The following is an 18965-nucleotide window of genomic DNA, read 5'->3' on the forward strand; positions in this document are numbered from 1 at the left end:
ATATCACGTCAATTAATATAATTAATTATAATAAAAATTTAAAATCCAAGTAACATAAATAGTCCAGATTATAGACTAATAATATAACTTATAGGAGTTCGGAAACTGGAAGCATGCTACTTCAAATATAGATGAACAAACACCACGATTAGAAATTATTATTTTCTATTGAGGTACAAAGGAAGATGTGAACCAAAAAAAAAAAAAAACTGAACAGACCTACAATAATCTACTAATACTATAAAAACATCTTCTGTAATCTTTATATATATATATATTTTTGTTTTTTAAAATGTACAACATACTTGCCCAAACAGTGCAAAGTTGCAAACTATGCCCGTTCGTCCAATTGCTCTGGTTTGGGAGAGTACAAACTAGTCCCAAGAGTTTTATACAAAGTAGTATCAGAATAGACAGCGCGAGACCTCAATGACCTGATCCGATGTCTATGCCTATGACCTTTTCGGCGCTTCTGACAGTGCTTATCTTTTGTCATCTCACATTCAGTTTCACCTTCTCGTCCATTCTTCAGCGCACCACTTTCGTTTTCTCCTGCACTTGGTACAATGTACACAAATGGTCCAATCGGGTTATCATTCAAGTCCAAGAGAGGCTCTAAGTTCTTGACCACATTGGTCATTGTGGGTCTTGATTTGGGGTGAAGGCTCAGGCATTGGTAAGCCAATAACGCAAACTTCCTAGCCCCTTCTGTTGAGTACTGCCCTTCAAGCCTGGGGTCCATTATTCTGTCTAGTTTATGGGGGTCCTTCAAAAGAGGCCTTGCCCATTCTGCCAAATTCTGCTCTCTACTCGGTCGATTCTTGTCCACGGATCGTCTACCTGTTAGTAGCTCTAAAAGAACCACTCCATAGCTAAATACATCGCTCATAGTCGTCAAATGACCTGAGAATAACCATATGCATGGTTAATTAGTTATTAACTAACGCATTAATTGACAGAGTAACTATAATATGAGCTTCAATAAACAACTGTATTACCTGTCATAATGTATTCAGGAGCTGCATAGCCCTCGGTGCCCATGACACGAGTTGTGACATGAGTGTCCTCCCCTTCTGGTCCATCCGTTGCAAGCCCAAAATCAGAGAGTTTAGCGTTGAAATCCTGCAAAGTGTATACACCTTACTTTAGTCTCACTCACTAGGCACCGCAAACTTAGATGATATGAAAAATGGCTAAGAAGATCTTGGTTATTACAGAGCCTAATAAGATGTTTGAAGCTTTAAAATCCCGATATATGACTGGTGTTTCTTCTTCGTGGAGGAAAGCAAGGCCTTTCGCGGTTCCAATGGCAATCTTTATTCTTGTTAACCAAGGCAAAGCTGCAGAATAACCTGCATTAATCAGAAACAGAAATTTGTATCAGGAAAAGAAAATTGAAGCGACACATGGCAGGATTGAGTATGAAACTCTAAAATAGTTTTTCCGGTTCATGTCTTAAGGTAGCATATTTGAAAGATCAAGCCGGGATATGTACTTCTAAATAGTTGGTTCTCTAAGTTGCCACGCTCCATGTACTCATACACGAGTAGGCGGTGCTCATCCTCGCAGCAGTATCCGATCAAATTCACAAGATGGGTGTGCCTTAATTGCCCAAGATATACTACTTCAGCCTGCAGAATAAAAATGATTCAAACATAGCATATATTTTGATCAGCACTCGCAAGTTAAAAAAAAAAAAAAAAAAATGGCTGTGAGCTTTTTTAGCAAAATGTGAAAATCTGTTGCGAAGAAAAACGTGAGACTAGAAATGATTACCAGCCACTCCCTGTGGCCTTGTTTGCCATCCAAGTCTAAGACCTTGACAGCCACAGGTTGAGCTTCCAACCCAGGCCTTAGCTTGTCATCAATGAACCCCTTATATACAGGTCCAAACCCACCTTCACCAAGAAAATTACTCTTTGAATGGTTCTGCGTAATAACTGTGAGCTCCTTTAGAGTAAAAATTTGTAGATTTGATCCAACAAGAGAACTCGATAGATCACTTATGAAAGAGGAGGAGTTACTTAAATCCGAGAGCCATAGCCTCCGGGAAGAACTTTGTTTGGAAACCGGAAGATTTGGCTCAGAGGGTGGGTTCTTGGCCTTGAAACAACCGGGTAGGAAGGTTTTCAATGTGATCTTTTTGAAAGCCATACTTTTATTGAAGCAATGATCTGCCCCCAAGTTGCTTAACATTAGGCTAAAGTACTGTCTCTTTAAAGCTTAAGGTCGAAGCAATTTATTGAGAATGATGTGGGCGTAATTTGTGATGTATGGTGAGAAAGACTCAACAATGTAGTCTATGGCCTAATGATGACCGACCATATCGATCCTTCTCCTTGCCAGGGAAGATTAATTTAGTACACAAATATGGAATTCTATTGTACTGAACAATATCTTATATTTTTGGGTGGGAGGGTAAAAATGACCTCTGCACGGGCTTGACTTTGAAGGTTGACGGCAGCATTAATTTGGGAATGCTTCATATTACCAAAAAGCCAGTCTGTAGAGAAGTTTGCTTGATCATGTGCTAAATTCAATGCAACTTCATCCGTTCGACTATTGGAATCTTCGACAAAAAGCGACTCAAAACGCCCAGTTTCTTTTTAATTTTTATGTTCCAAAAAAAAAATCCTCTTGCATTCTATTTTCTTCTTTTTGTCCCTCATGCTGATAATTTATCCTGGTAGGTCCACTTATATGCAGTTTTTCTTCTGATAATAACGTAAGAAAGCATGACTTTAACGAGTGTACGTCATGAATATTGAAAGCCATCATTTGACCAAAAAACAAAGAAAATCATCTCGATATTGGAAATAATTATTAATATTAGATTGAAATGATCAATAGCGCAAATAGAAGTATTCAAAGAACAAAACATATTAATGTTGTTTAGATAATTAGATGAGATGAGATGAGATGATTTTAGATGAAAGTTGAATAAAATATTGTTATAATATTATTTTTTAATATTAATATTATTTTATGATTTGAAAAAATTGAATTATTTATTATATTTTATGTGAAAATTTGATAAAGTTGTAATGAGATGAGATAGGTTGAAAATATTTTTCAATCCATACACATGCATAAATCAAGAAACACTCTCAACTTATTTTATCATTACACCTGCATTTGTAATGAAATGAGATATTTTATATTCGTCAATCCTTCATTTTTTAGGCGGAGCATAGCCTCGGCGGAAGTTAATAAACCAGGACAGTATATTGGCTATAATATGCAAGAATGGTGCTACACCGGCCATCTAGGTATAGCCCAAGAAGACCATTTGATCTTTTTTTTATATATATTTTTTATACCATTAAATATTTTTAAAAAATTACAATATCATTAAAAAATACTTTCTTAATCACTAAATTAAAATAAATAAATAAAGAAAATGTCGGGCCAAGCATTTTCCAATTGCAAATATCATCCTCCCTCCTATGCGGCCAACGTCGGAGTTGGTGGGAGATTCGTTTTTGTTCAAATTTCGTTGCGTGATGGGGTTTCATATTAAAGCAAGTTGATCACCTTTGTACATTTCCTGGTAGTAACCAGCCAATATGGATGTGACAATTCTTGGTGACGAGAAGATGCTCAGGAATGACGATTGAGGACCAGTGTCCATTATAACATTAATTAAGCAATTTCGATGGTTAGAAGCATGCATGAGTCCATGCATATAAAGCCATTTTATTAGACCGTTCAATATTCAAAATGTAGCTGCACACATCAAATAACCTTAGATATAACTTGAACTTTGACAGCAGTGGGCCGGTCTGTTTAGCGTGTTTTAGGGACTCACTCTCCCTCCTTTTGGTTTTATCGATAAGGAAGTGCATGGGATTTAGTCAAAGTAACACTGTCTTTATTTTTTAATTAAGTTTTATCCATTGTATTTATAAATGTCATGAATCAAGATCATGATCAAGTGTTGCTAAAGGTATGGACTGCACTAATTAAGATTCGCTTTGCGTTCCAAAACCAAAGAGTTTATGTTGATCTGAGCGATCATTTCAACCACAAAAAGACACCCAAAGTGGTTAGTAGGTTCTAAACAGGACCAAATTAATATAAATATACATAGATACTTGAGAAAGGCAGTACTTTGCAGCATGCAGAGACTTGAAGACCCCCACAAATAAAAAGATAAGGAAAACCCCACAAAGATTAACTCAGTTTTGATTGTCTGGTCAAACTGTAGCTGCGCCTTAGCATGAATGAGTGGTCCAGTGGGGATGGGTTCTAATGAAATATTCCACGCAGACCCCATGGCCAAAAGCATAAAATGATAAAAGCCGTTTTGTTAACGAAACAACTTAGAAGGTGAAGTAACGATAATAATTAAGATTGCTTTTTAAAAAGACAGTGTTACTGGTTTGTTTTTTGGTTTTTTCTTTTTATCTCTTTCCTCGTGGGAGATGTCCATAAAAGAAACTTCGGCTTGTTTCACACTCCACAAAACTTTCTTGGAAGAGAGGCCTTAAAGGATGCCGTCTAAAATGTTTCGTATCATCCAGCTTCAACCCCATTTATGCTGCAAAAGTTATTTATTTTTTGTTGTTGTTGTCGTCGTCGTCGTGGCAACACTGGAAATATTAAGGGAAGTACAGGCTAGAGCACCAGTGGTCCATATTATCTGGCAAATGAAGAAAGAAAATGGGGAGAGGAGTTGAGTTTCCATTGGACAGCTCTTAGCCTGAAACTCTGATCAAAGCAAATAACGAATCAATGACGACTTGCTTTAGGCCTGTTTGCGCACACAAACATTCGTAAATGGGCGCTGCCGCGCTGCTGCTGTGCCGCTCAGTTTTTATGATTGGACGTGTCTTATCGTGCAGACTGCAGATTGCAATTTTTTTTATTAGTTTTTAAATATATTTAAATTTTTTATTATTAAAAAAACAACACTTCTCCTATCAAGAAAAGTGATTTTACTTAAATGGTTAAGAAAATAGTTTTTAATGTGTTTGTGAATGTTTTTTTCAAAATTGCAAGGCCCTTAAAAACAATACACCAATATCACTAATAATTACTTCACTACCCATTAATTAAAAAAATAAAATACATTAACAGTCAAATGAAAGGTCAAAATCATGTGGCATAGTATCATTTTTCTCTTTAAATATTCTCAAAATTTCTCATAATTTATTTCTCAATTATCACTCAAACACAAAACATTTTTCAATTTTCAATTTTCAATTTTTTCATTTAATCATTATCTAAATACAAAATCATATACAATTTTCCTAAACTTTTTAACAAAACATTAGAAATAATACAATTTTTTTTAAATATCAAAATAAAAATAATATTCAAATAATTTTTTAACTTTATAATATTTTTATTCAATTTTTTCTCTCTCATCTTCTAAAACTCAATAAAATATTTTAACTCAAATTATTCTATTACTAATCACATAATTTTAAAATATTTTAAGTGTTATAGCCTCTACCCGTGGAATAGGAAATTTGACCAATTATTGTAGAAGAATAATACTACAACGCGTAACCTTACCTAATACTCACCCACCCAGAGCATATTAAAGACTACTCTGTACTCTATCAATGAAAATGATGTCTTTATAAATCCTAATTTTCTACACACAGATAAACATTAACGTTTTGATTTTACGGATGGTTTCAACATATTTCATCACATTCAAATATTATTTAAATATGCTTGTTAATTTCAATTTTTCAAAATTTTAACTTTTTTCATTTAATTATTACCTAATCATTACAACTTTTACAAACTTAAAAAAAAACACACACACACACACAAAAAACAATTCAATTTTTTAACAAAAAATTATATTTTAACAATATTTTAACTTTATAATATTTTTATTCAACTTTTTTTTTTTTATAATTTTCCAAAATCCTATAAAACATCTTAACTCAACTTATTTCACTATTATTCACAAAATATTTCACTAATATTTATGTATTTCTCATCGAGATGAATAACCAAACAAGCCCTAATAGTACATGTAAAGACATCAACAAACAAACCCCAATTAATAATTTCAGTGAGATCGACATGCTGAATCTATATTTTTTCAAATTTGTAGCAATCATTTGGATAGAAAATTATAAAAAATTTTGATATGCTCTGACTCACATATCATACAATTCAATGCCTTGCTTACTGTTAAAAAGTTTTAGCCACGAATAAAATGTGCATTGTTGTAATAACATCTTAGATAGACAGTGACTAGGGGTGAAATTGACCATAACGGCATAGTTTCCATCCAAAATCAAAATCGCACCGATATATTTTTCAGGAGGTTATCTTGATTGAAACCGGCCGATGAAAGGGAGTAAAATTGGTTAGTGTAATTTCGGCTAGTTACCCTCGACTCATCATTGTCCCCGTTGATTTCACTCATTGACAAAAAAAAATCTCATAAATTTGAGATTTATGAGATTTTAAGCAAATCTAACAACAAAATTACAAATAATCAAATAACGAAAATAGAGAAAAAATGAATCAGAGACTTGAGAGGGAGGTAGCTTTCTGTGCGTGACTGCGACAAACTCGTCCATCCTATCAAAGTTGAGAGAGGGAGATTAGATACAGAGCCTAAGAGGGAGATGGACAGATTACAATGTGAGAGAGAGAGAGAGAGAGAGAGAGAGAGAGAGAGAGAGAGAGAGAGAGAGCTTACAAAGAGATATGAGAGAGAGAGCTTACAAGGGAGATGAAAGATTTAAAAGAAAAGGCTAAAACAAAGAACGAGTGGCATAGTAAAAATTGGGGGTGGGGGCAAGGGGAGGAGTTGTGTCAAGGGTTAGGGTTGAAGCCCTAACCCAAAATGATGTTTTTTGGTATATTAAATAAAATGCATTTCTTTCTTCTTTTTATTCAAAATTTTATATTTAAAATAACACTGTTTCACTTAAAATTCTAAATTTTTTTCACGTCATTTTACATATATATTATAATATATATATATAATATATATAAACCAGATTTGTATATATACAAAGAATGTATATCAAAGAAAACCGGTTCACCAATTTATACCAGATTTAAACCAAAACCGAACCTATCGACGTCGGTTTCAGCCTATTTCTACAATCAACCGATCAATTCTCTTATCAATTTTGGCCAATTTCATATTCCGACAGCTGGTCTGCACCGGTTTTCACAGTTTTTGTACCCCCCCTAACAGTGTCCATAACACCTCATCAGTCTGCTGACAAATCGGATGTGAAATGTGTGCTCTCGGGGAGGAGAAAAAGAAAATAATGTTCCAAGTGCATTTTACTTTGTCATCTTTTGGGCCTAGTCCTTGTCATGGTCCACAGACATCCTTTGGGCCTGGGACTTGTCAAAAAAGGGTGGGCTGATTATACAGCCTTTTTTCTTCAAAGGTATAAAACAATGTACATACAACTACAAACCAAGCATCAAAACGCGATGAATCTATAGGTTGAAATGTCTGAATATTTCCAAAAAAACAAAAAATGTGATTACCGAACAAGAAACCCAATAACAAGGATGTGAAAAGAGCACAGAAAGGCTTGATCTCGGGTCAAGCAGCTCCAGATTGATGGATGTCACCGTGCTTAAAAATTCAGAAAATTTTCTTCCGGAAATTTACGACTGTGGACGAAGATCAAAAAGAAATTGAGCCGCCTCTCTAGTAGTAATTCAAGCTTGTAGAGAATTTATCCAGATTTAGTATCGAGTAAATATATACCTCATCCAAAATTACCGCACAAAAGTTATGTACAGAGAACCTGCAACATCACCAACCCAAGCGAAATATAAAAACCCATTTTAAGCATAGACAACGACGTGTAGAATGTATATCAGAGTCACAGCTGCGGTTACCTCTGCCGAACAAAAATGCATTGCCACAACTCAGTAGCAAAGAAAAGCATGAATCTAGGAAATACTCCATCACTCATCTACTGGGAAAACGCTATCTGAAAACAACGCTTCCATTCTGTTGCATTCTTAATCTTTCAATGAGTGACTGGTAGAATGATTTCAATGCCTTGATATCACTACCCTGCAGAAAGGAAGAATCAGGCCGAGCAAAAGTTAGAGCAGTTAAGCCAAATATTTATACTCGGGTCATTTCTGTAAGCCATATATATCTATGAGAGAAACTGCAAAGCTAGGTTCAATGCCACATGCTCTAATTACCTACGTTTAGTCCAGAAATCTAAAGCCAACGGCCCAACACAAGACAATCTCTGGCCTACACAAAACCCAAAGTTTCCGAAGGGCCATTCTCTTTTTAATTCATTATTGTACCAAATTTTGTGCACGTGTGTATATATTATTTCTAAGGAAAAATATCCTTGACCATGGGGTCTTACATTCAAACTACCACTTTCAAAGATTAACGTGAACAAATTGTGTATGGGCTGCCTTGGTTGGCAACATCCTCAAGAGCGTATACTCTTAAAAAGGTGCAAACTCGGTCCAACAGCCAGTAACATGATAAACTACAGGCTCAGGCTGGCCCTAAAGAGCAGTCAACTGTATTAAAAACAGCTTCTTGTGACCTTGACCACGCTCACTCTCCTTGGGCTTTCACTGAATTTTGTGACACACAACCAACAACCAAGAGCAAACATCGCTAGTTCGAATTCAGCATATTCTTTATGGTGGCCTCACTAGCAATCCAAAACATCAAAAAATACGCTACAACTTGTATATAACCATGGGAGATTGTTTTTATCATAAATAGCATACTTTACAAGAGTCTAACTTTGGTCCAGTTACCAGATGGAATGGATCTTTACCAATTTACGAGAAAATAGACTCCAAGTAACAAACACAGGGTTCGTTTAGCATCACCAAAAGGAATATTAAAATACTAAAAGCATTAGCAGAACAAAGTAACAAATTCTTTGATGAATGAACATGTAAATATACTAAGCATTATTTCTTTCTTTTTTTAATAAGCATAAATATACTAAAAACATTAGCAGATTAAAGTATATCCCGGATCCTGGAGCACTAAATTACTCTACCTGCAACTTCTGACAGTATTGCGCTGCCAAATCTTGAGGGCAATGTGCAGCTGCAAAAGCTTTTGATACAAAATGGATGAGAAACTCGTCTCCAAATTTCTCATACATGACCTTCTGAGCAAGCACGATTTCTCCAAACAAAACAAGCTGCCAAGTAAATTCACAAAACAAGCTGTCGTTAAATCTTCAACAATACGACAATAAATAACCACTAATTCAAACTGAAGAAGTCTAAACAAGGACTTCAAACGAAATAAGTGATGGTTATTATTTGTTTCATCAATAATTATGTATTATAACAACAGATCTCATCATAGCCCCAAGGTGAGCGTCCGTATAAACCAGACATCCTGGGTTCAAAGCTCCGTATTCACTCTTGGGGTCATCAGACTCGGAGAATTTCCCCATGAATTACCCACAATGTACTTGCGGGAAACTCCTGACCGAAGACCTGTGCACTCCCAGGATTAGTTGGGACTTTGTCCCGAATATCCGGTGCCAATAAAAAACAACAGAACTCATGAAGTAATTTCATCAGCCTCTTTCCACACATAATTTTTTAAGTAATATTTCATATACAGAATTATCTTAACAAAAACCTTAACACTTCAACCCCAAATAGCTTCTAAAATTTCCCCTCAACCCTTTCACAAGGATTGGGATGTGCATTTCCAACCTTGAGTCATTTTTCTTTGAACTTCTAGTGCACTCTGGATGTTGTAACAAATCAATAAAAGAAAATTGTTCATCCAAAATGCCCAGAAAATAGTAAACGCATTTTCTAGTTATAACAGGCAATGCCCATTTTCTAGTTGGACCAAAGTTTCTCTAAACTTTAAACTGTCAGGGACATATTGACCAAATAAACATGTGTTCCCATGTAAATGAATTATTTGTCTTAGATGTCCTTTCTGCTATCCAACTTCATCAAAACTGAGATAGAGAGGAATACACTTCAGCAGCCAACCAAAAGACTAGGAAAAAACGCGGGAGGAAGAAGGGCAGAGGTGAAGAACAACTATGACAATGAGGATATGCCCACAATAACTATAATCACGAGCAGAATTTACCACCCATCTATTCCTGGATTACTCCACCCACGATAACAACAATCAAAAACCCATTCACCTAGAACGTTTACTGCAAAAGCAAGGCAAATTTCTCTGTTGTATCCCACATCTATGCCTGGATAATCCCCTCCTGTTATGTTATTTCTAAAAATGATTATTTTTTAATATTTATAAAAATGAATATAGATACACTTAGGTATCTCCTGTTTTGATACCCTGCTATGAATACGTTTTTTGATAACTACCTCCTCATATATTTTATAATTATAGATGTAAATTCCTTTCAAAATATTATTTTTCCAAGTACAGTTGAATATGTGGTCCAATCAATTACTGCATAAGAAGTTTAGTAGATAACCTGATGATCTTATAAAATTTAAGCCCAATAAACAGGGAATGTTTTTATAAAAAAAAAAGAAAAAAGAAAAAAGAAAAAGGATCCTGCATAATACACTTACAGTATTTGCATCCCGAAACTCAAAGGATTTGTCAAGCAGGCTATACAAACAACAATTTGTTGCAAAGGCCTCAATTACAAATTTTTGGAAACCAGGTACCTGAAAAAAATTAAACATTCAGTATGAGAAAAAGCTTTTAAAGGGGAAGGTGAAAACAGCACCTCAACAAAACGATGGTGGTGGAGGAAACTTAGAGAGTACCTTTTCTTCACCAGAAGGCCTGCTACACCAGTCTTTGATTAATGTAATAAATATCTGAACACAAGCCTGCGTAATAAAGGATAACGAATTAGATTCAGATTGTTTTGATTGGATTTTGACTATACCAATATGTTAAGACAGTCCTAGTGTGTGTTGAAACTATCTTAAGAAAAACCCAAACAGTATAAAAAGTAATAAATCTTGCAAGTATCACGAACCTTTCTTACAAGAATATCACTATGATTACAAGACGTGTACAATAGCAGCTGCATCATTGGATCCAAGTAGCCCCTACTCTTGGGGGAAAGAAAAACGTAAGAAAGATTATGTGTAGCTATCACGTGCAGAAATGTGTACAATGTTCTTTGAAGATCTTGCAATTCACGGACTTCCTACAGGAGAAAAGGAGTCTGGCATCATGGCATACTCAGTAGAGCAAGAGAAAATTCCACAAGTACAGTGCTATAGAAGTTAAAACTTAATAAGCAGAACGCTTCATGTGGATTTTCATTTTCAAAAGCATCACAATCAACATTTAAAAGGCATATTTGGAGTAATTTTCACAACTAAATAAAAAGCAAGCAGTAAAAAAACAACTTTTTACTGCCCATAAGGGCCTGTTTGGATACTCAGAATATCTCAGTATATCTATAAATAGTAATAAAATGGTTTGAGTTAATATGTTTTATTGAATTTTGCCAGAGGAGAGAAAAAATTGAATAAAAATATTATAAAGTTAAAAAAAATTATTTTAATATAACTTTTGTTTTGAAATTTGAAAAAAATAGTATTGTTTTTTGTGTATTGTTTGGGAGTTTGAGAAAATTATAATGATTAGATAATTATTTGAAAAAAAAGTTAAAAATTTGAAACTGAAAGTGTTTGTGTTTAAATGATGAGTAATGCTAGATACAGTCGTAAAATACACAAACACCACGCAATCCTTTTAAAAAAGAGTGAGATTCATTATTAAAAAATTAATTTTTTTTTTTCATGTGAGTCCTGTATTTCTTCACTTTTCTCAAAGGAATTGCACGACACTTGCGCATTCTACGACTGCAAATATCATTTCTCTTAAATGATGCTTGGGAATGAAATATCTAAAAATATCAAAGATAATTGAGAAGAGTTGTGTTGCCAAATGGACCCTAAAAGAACATGCTATGCTACCTAACGCAGCTCATAAAGTTGAAACTTATAGCCCAACTCTTAGGGCTATTACACTATATACATCTAATGTAGAATTCAAATTTCAAATGCCAAATTACTTTATCAAAAAAAATAAAAGCGCCAAATGTCACATTATTCTTAATTCCTTAACTCATTTCTTCTTCTTCTTTTTGTTTCATAACAATAGAAATGAATCACGAGAACTTCTTGCTCAAAAGTAAATTCAGAGCCAGCAACTATTAATCACTTTTCCCTAGGTGATATAAAAATAAATTTTAGTCAGTCTTAGCTTAGGGAATACAAACAAACAAAAAAATCATAATTTTTTTAGGAAGAAATTAATCATTTTATATAAGTAATATAATTTCATTAAAAAGGGCACAGGGTACAGCCCTAGTACAAAAGTAAATGCATTTGTTTATAATAATAGAAAGTGAGACTAGCCCCAATATTTTACTAGTTTGAAAATGCACATTCATGTTTGTACAATTTTTTTTGTTTTTGTACAAATAAATTCAAATTGTAGTAAAAAACTAGTGAAGGACCAAACTAGTTTACTTATTAAAAAAGTAAAAAGCTAGTTAAGGAACAGAAATCATTTCAACTTCAAGCACTTCATAAGATACATAAAAAAACCAATCATACAATATCTTCTGGCACAAAATATATATATATATATATATATATATATTTATAGGTAAACAAAATATATATATAGATATAACAGCTATAAAATAAGGGTCTGGTGTATAACAAACATGTTAGCAGAGACTGCAGAAACATTCATCTGATGAACAAACTCATGGAAATGCTTTACTGAATTGATCCCTATACCTCGGTATTGGTTCCAGGTCCTGAAGGAAATGCATCTGTTTGGATAACATTAAATATCCTACCAGCAATAGCAGGAAATACTTCTTCCAATATGTCACGGAACAATGTGTTGAATTTGCATATAAGTTGATTGAGTAACAAAAGAAAACTGGTCATCTCCTTTGGCTGCAAGAAAATATAGTCTAGAATAAAAATCTTGATGTCACTGAAGCAAAGAGTAAATTAATGCAGAAACTTATAATAATTCGCAATCATAATTCACATAACCAGGACAAATGGATAAAACATTCCTTCCCTGCTTAACTGCTGTTAATAAAACGACAACAAAAATTTTCCTTAAAATCTTAAAAGGGGAAATAGGAAAGGAGATGTGCTGAAAAATATTTTTTTTATATGTAAGATAAGTTTTATCAATGTTTTGAAATATACTATCCAAGTACAAACAGAGTATACACAAGATACGCTTAACCAGAGAAAAGAATAAATAAAGATCAGAGAATGATGCAAGCCTTTCAATTACTAGACAGGAGTATGAAGCCTTTCTCCGTCCTCGTATGATCATTTGGGTGGAGTATTAGTCTCGTGGGAAACAAGGGATTGGGGTAGTCACAGTGACTTGCTTTGCTTTTTTTTTTTTTGGGGGGGGGGGGGGGGGGGGGGGGGGGGGGGGGCCAATCGGGCTTGGTGTATATTGGATAGGTTTCTAATTTCTCCCTCTTGGGCGATGTTCATTATTATTATGGGCTAGGTGTTTTCTCTTTTATACACCCAGTTTACTTAACTACGCCTATTGATATTAATACATTTTTACTTACATAAAAAAAATTACCATAGGTACAAAAGTATGCTCCATAGAGATTAATTCATTTATAAGGAAGAAAAAGAGCTAAAGATTTTATAAATGCATTTACCAGGTCCAAGGGTAGAATTATCGATATATAATTCTAAGAAAAATACACAATAGGAAAGGGTTGTGATGCTTCTTATATCTAATTCAGAGATAAACCAGAAAAGGAGGTCATATGCAATCATCCAAAAGCATAAAAAAAATTATCGGAAGTAATGTGCATCAATTCTAACAGCCATTTAATAAGTATATGAATTGGCAAATCATTAAGCAAGACTAAAACATCTTGGTCAAGAAGCAACTTCGTATGAGATTGTGATGTTTTTATTAGATAAAACCACTTCCCATCAAACCTCTGACAGTTTTGGGGAAGTTTCCTTTCGTTAAACAGCATGGAAGCTCTCTTGTATAGCATGTTAATTAATTTCAATGTTGTATAGCATGTTAATTAATTTCTATGGCACATGTGAAGTTTCCCTTGTGGTTAAGTCATCTAAACTCCATGTCACACCAGCAGATTCCTAGAATACAGTGTTATATACCCAATTGATGTGCCTAAAAATATTCCTAATCCAACTTAATAGTTAAACATCATTGCCAAACAGGGTCAGGCATCCCGTACTATTGCACCATTAGTACAGAAAGCAAGCAGTCTTCAAATGTATCCCAAATCAATGAATAAAGACAAAAGATATCAGTTCTTCAATTCGCTGTTTTTACCTCACTTTCCACAAGTAATTGCTCCAATGCCTTTGGGAGGTACGGGAATACAGACGCACCTAAAGTCTCCACCATGCGGTGTAAAAAAGACGTGACCTGAATACCTTATGCACTAGCATCAGGTAACGGAAACAGTCGATGAAATATCAAAACACAGCACTTCCCAAATCTAACTCTTACCTTACTCCGCAAAGGCTCCACCTTTGGAAATACAACAAGAACTTGGAGGAGAACATCTAGCGTCTGGATCACAAACGAAAAGATAAATCAAAAGTTAGTGTGAGCATACAAGACGAAATGCCCCTACAATTAGTTCTTCACAAAAACAACTCTCATCCATTTACAGACCACAGAAAAATGTCTGAGCAACATCATAATTCAGCTTATTCAGTTTTTCGTATCAAAACAATCAACAAACTGACGACATAATTCAACAGCAGTTTTTTTCGTTAGGATGAAGTTAATGAACATACTGATGCTAAAAACGCTATGACAGTGTATTCAACATCCTTGATAGAAAAAGCAACATAAGAAAGATGCCAACCTGCTTGAACATGAGACCAATTGCTGGGCGACTAGCAGTTACAAGACGCTCACTGAAGCCCTGGATCACATATAGACATGTTGAAAATAATTAGCATGCATATTAAGCAGAACAACCTAAACCTAAAGTTGAAAAACTTTTGCACTATTTTTCCAATTTCACTATAGTGATGAAAAATAAGGGGAAGAATGAATACAGCGTAACTTTTTTACACCCCCCAAAAAAACTTAAAACTGTCAAGTATAAAGTGACTTGAAACAATTAGGCTAGAAAATCCACAAGGTAAGATAGAGTGACTTTGTTTACTTTTATAAAAGACTTGTATCGATAAATCATGAGGTTTTATTTACTTGTTTTTATCAGTACTCATCATGATGTTTTACAAAATCATCACGCATAAAATATCAGAAAAATTCAATGAGGCAGGACGAAAAAGCAAGGAACATATTAAAAGGTCAAAGGTTGGAAAAGAACCTTGCTGAGAGAGTTAATTGCCATGATTATTTGCTGGATAATACCAGCTTTTGCAGGAGCCTCTTCGGAAGATGATAACTTTGCATGCTTGACCAATGTATCAACCTGTATTGAAGGATGATTTTGTCAAAATAATATTTATCAAAACTTGGTTGGTTCAAAATTTTAAATGAACGAAGAATTTGGGAGGAAGGGAAGGGGAGGATAACGAATCCCATTGATAGATAGAGATTGAATTATAACCTGTTGACAAAGGGGAGTGAGCAATGCAGAGAGATAATCAGATTGCTTTTCCAGCGGTACATCTTCCATCCCAATCAATAAACCAATTGCCTGTTAAGAGTTGATGTACAAATAAGAGCAAAACAAGGCACCGGCAACCTCTATAATGAATGATTACTTCATACTCACACATGCACAGATGCAAACTAAAGAAGAACCTCGAGCACGAATGAATACCTCGAAAATGTGACTGCCATCTTCAGATGCCGGAAGATCTTTTGCTGCATATTCCATACTCGTAAATCGAGCAACTGTATCTTGGAGGCTCTGAAAAATCATGAAAAAATAGGAAGATGGAAAGAGAAAAGGAATAATGAATAGCAAAATAATCAAACCTCATGAGAGGGAGATACAAAGCGGAATCATACGTAACAAATCCTTAACAGAAAACATAAACTAATAAAAAGCAGAAGAGTAAGAAATAAAGATTCTTTTTTTTTTATAGGTAGAGTAAGAAATAAAGATTCTATTACCTGCAAAATAGTTTCTATAAAAGGCACGAGCTTCACTTTCAGCAATTTTACAACCCTCATGAACAAATAACTTGCCCTTCGGCTCACATTGATGTTTGGATGATGTATACCTCTTTCATCAAGAAAGGCAGCCATAACCATAGGAATATATTGGGTGTTTTCCTGAATAAACTTCATAAACCTTGTTACTGTCTCAAGATACACAAGTGCAACGAGCCTATGAGAATGGCAAGGAAACCTTGTAGATAAAAGCATTGGCACCAACTCACTCAAAAGCCCACTTCCAGTTCGGATTGACTCATCACTTATTGACTCTCCCAGAGCATAGAAAAGATAGAGTGCAGCTTCCACCTCTTCAACATTCCTGTCAGGTGAAGATGCAACAGCACCAGCTAATGAGTTTCTGATAAATATCTGAGTGACATCAGGAGCCACGCGACTCACACTGCGAAGCAGCACAAGCAAATCCTTCCTAAACTCAGCCACCCTATCTTCCTCCTCCCTCCCAATTTTATCCAATATCTCAAGATTGTGGCGGTATGCAGGATCGTAGCGAATATGGGTCCGGATCACCTCTAGTATCTGACCAACATGAAGCAGCTGCTTCTCCCTCAACGGAGAAAGGCTTTTCATAGTGCCAACATAAGACGAGAGAAATTGCACTATACTAAATGTTGCATCAAACTCACAGTTCTGCATCACATAGAAAACAGAGGGCAGGACTTCATTCAAAAGCTCCATTGAAACACCCTTTGCTTCCTCAGAATTTAACCGTTTAAAACATTCTAGAACTTCCGCTGCATACCCACTAAGCAATGCAGCTATGCTCGAAATGAACTCCGAATCCCCATCTTCAGCTACCAACCCAAAAACCCGACTTATTTGAAGACTCTGCAACAGTGACAGTTTTGATTGCGGTTCCATCCCCTTATAAACCACAGCCAACAGACACGCAGCTGCGGCACCACGTAGTTGTTCCGACACCAAAATTAAGTCAAACAATAGTGGGATAAACGCATCATTTGCAATCAAACCAATATCAATCCAAGAAATATATCTCCTCATAGACTCTAATACGCTAGTACAGAGTTCCGAATCAGAATTTCTATACAATGAGACAATGTCGTACCAAGCTCTCACTATCTGTGCCACACACTGCTGCCTCATTGCATCCTTAATTCGACCCGCAGCTGCCATCTCTTCAGAAGTTCGCGTATAGTCCAAACTAATCAATTCATCATCTAACGAACTCAAAACCCGACAAAACATATCGATTACAACGGCCCCTTTGCTCAGATGAGGCAAAAAATCAGTAAAGATGGAGGACCAAATTAACGGGTACTCAAAATAAATCAAAGTAACCAAAACCTGAGCAAGCTTGTTCTTTATATATGCAGGACCATCTATTACCCCAGCAACATTCTCATCATCGATAGGCTCTGAACACGCCATCGAAAATACTGATTTCCTAACGAAAAATTTCTCCTCAGGACTCATTGACGCGTAGCGGATCCGAATAACGTCTTGAAGAGTCTGTAAACACCAAAATCGGACCTCGACTATGCTTGAGAAGCACAATTTTTTTAAACAAATACTACAAATCGAAGACTTTTCCTTGATTTCATCGCAGTAATCCTTGGCCTTCTTTTTCAATCCGTCATCTATGCTACCCGATACATCGAACAATATGAGTATAGCCTTCTCCAAATCATCCATGCTCCTAAAAAGCGCCCCCCACCCAAATAAAAAATAAACCCCAATAGTGATTCTTTATTTCTGAACACTCTCTCTAAAACAAATTCTTCCCAGAAAAATTGACAGCTTTCTCCTTCAGGGTTTTCCACACAATGTTTCTGGAGTTGAGAGATTTGGATGAACAACGAACAGCCCCAAATGGATTTGAGAGAAATCGAGAGCTATGTGAGAACTTACCTCAAATTCTGATCAGATCAATTGGGGAGATCTTTACAAATATACTCTGTTGTTTGTTAGGGCTAGGGTTTTTCTTTGTTTTCGCGTGCTGTGTTATTAGTATTAATTTTCTTTTATCTTTTTGTGTGCTGGAGAGCAGCAGACACTAGGGTTTGTGTTTGCACTGGATTGTGTTTTATATTTATAGTTTATTTTCCCAGGAATATTAGGAATATGATTACTGTAATTAGAAAGGGAGCATACGAGAATGTGCTAAATTACTTAAATATCTCGGGTGTTTTGCGCAGAAAACCTGAAAAACCTGGACAATCTTGGAATATAGAATTTGGTGTCTTGGGAACCAGTAAAACGTGGGCACGTTAGTTAATGAGCATTAGTGGTGTAGTGATTTACGTGCCAGCGGTTTCAATTTGTACTGAAACAACGACGTTGACCATTGTGCAACTGCTTAGGTTTCAGCGATGGGCTGAGAGAGACCATGGTATTCAAAGTAACCCGCATCAGCCCGGCCCAATGATTACAATTCGATCGCTTCATTCCTATTTGCCTCTAAATATCCCTTTTTTTTTAATATTTTAATACAAATAAATTGATATAAATTATAATCTTCAAACTGATGTGATTTAATATAATTATTCATATTATAAAATTATTTTTATTATAAATTAAATTTAACACATCACGTAAAATCATGTCAATTTATTTTTACAATCTGACGAGATTTGATGTGATTCGTCATATTATAAAATTATTTTTATAATCATATCATTTTATACGATTAGTTTTATATAATTTTTTTATGTATGTAACAGTCATCGTATTTTTTTTATTCACATATTAATAATAAAGTAAATTATAATGGAAGTGACATCATTTTTTCTGTAAGCATGCATTTCCATTAAGCAATATGAGTTAACCTGGAAAGAGGTCTAATTGAGAAAAACAGCCTTCTAATAGACTC

The 18965-nt window shown here is 35.0% G+C and overlaps 2 protein-coding genes across 4 annotated transcripts; both read right to left on the reverse strand.

Moving 5' to 3' along the window:
- Window positions 1-236: 236 nt before the first annotated feature.
- LOC122280701 (putative receptor-like protein kinase At1g72540) lies at window positions 237-2353 on the reverse strand. Its single transcript, XM_043091685.1, has 5 exons — window positions 1777-2353; window positions 1496-1631; window positions 1216-1352; window positions 999-1122; window positions 237-903 (listed from the first exon to the last, which is right to left on the reverse strand). Exons 1-5 carry the CDS (start codon window positions 2194-2196, stop codon window positions 332-334), a joined length of 1389 nt encoding a protein of 462 aa, XP_042947619.1. The 5' UTR covers window positions 2197-2353; the 3' UTR covers window positions 237-331.
- Window positions 2354-7336: 4983 nt separating this feature from the next.
- Window positions 7337-18169, reverse strand: LOC122280709 (exportin-T-like). 3 transcript variants are annotated; one of them, XM_043091706.1, is made up of 15 exons: window positions 16073-18168; window positions 15777-15866; window positions 15561-15650; window positions 15318-15422; window positions 14844-14903; window positions 14480-14542; window positions 14300-14395; window positions 12733-12897; window positions 10947-11120; window positions 10729-10794; window positions 10528-10626; window positions 9000-9146; window positions 7846-8026; window positions 7712-7751; window positions 7337-7614 (listed from the first exon to the last, which is right to left on the reverse strand). In XM_043091706.1, the coding sequence occupies exons 1-13, from the start codon at window positions 17786-17788 to the stop codon at window positions 7937-7939; spliced, it is 2961 nt and encodes a 986-aa protein (XP_042947640.1). In that variant the 5' UTR covers window positions 17789-18168; the 3' UTR covers window positions 7337-7614; window positions 7712-7751; window positions 7846-7936. The 3 variants fall into 3 exon arrangements, with proteins under 3 accessions (XP_042947640.1, XP_042947629.1, XP_042947648.1); XM_043091695.1 differs by having other exon boundaries at window positions 7337-7751; XM_043091714.1 differs by lacking the exons at window positions 7337-7614; window positions 7712-7751; window positions 7846-8026; ... (1 more) ...; window positions 10528-10626; window positions 10729-10794 and having other exon boundaries at window positions 11002-11138; window positions 16073-18169.
- Between the last annotated feature and the right edge of the window lie 796 nt (window positions 18170-18965).

Source organism: Carya illinoinensis, chromosome 1 (assembly GCF_018687715.1).
Source record: "Carya illinoinensis cultivar Pawnee chromosome 1, C.illinoinensisPawnee_v1, whole genome shotgun sequence".
Classification (NCBI taxonomy): domain Eukaryota; kingdom Viridiplantae; phylum Streptophyta; class Magnoliopsida; order Fagales; family Juglandaceae; genus Carya; species Carya illinoinensis.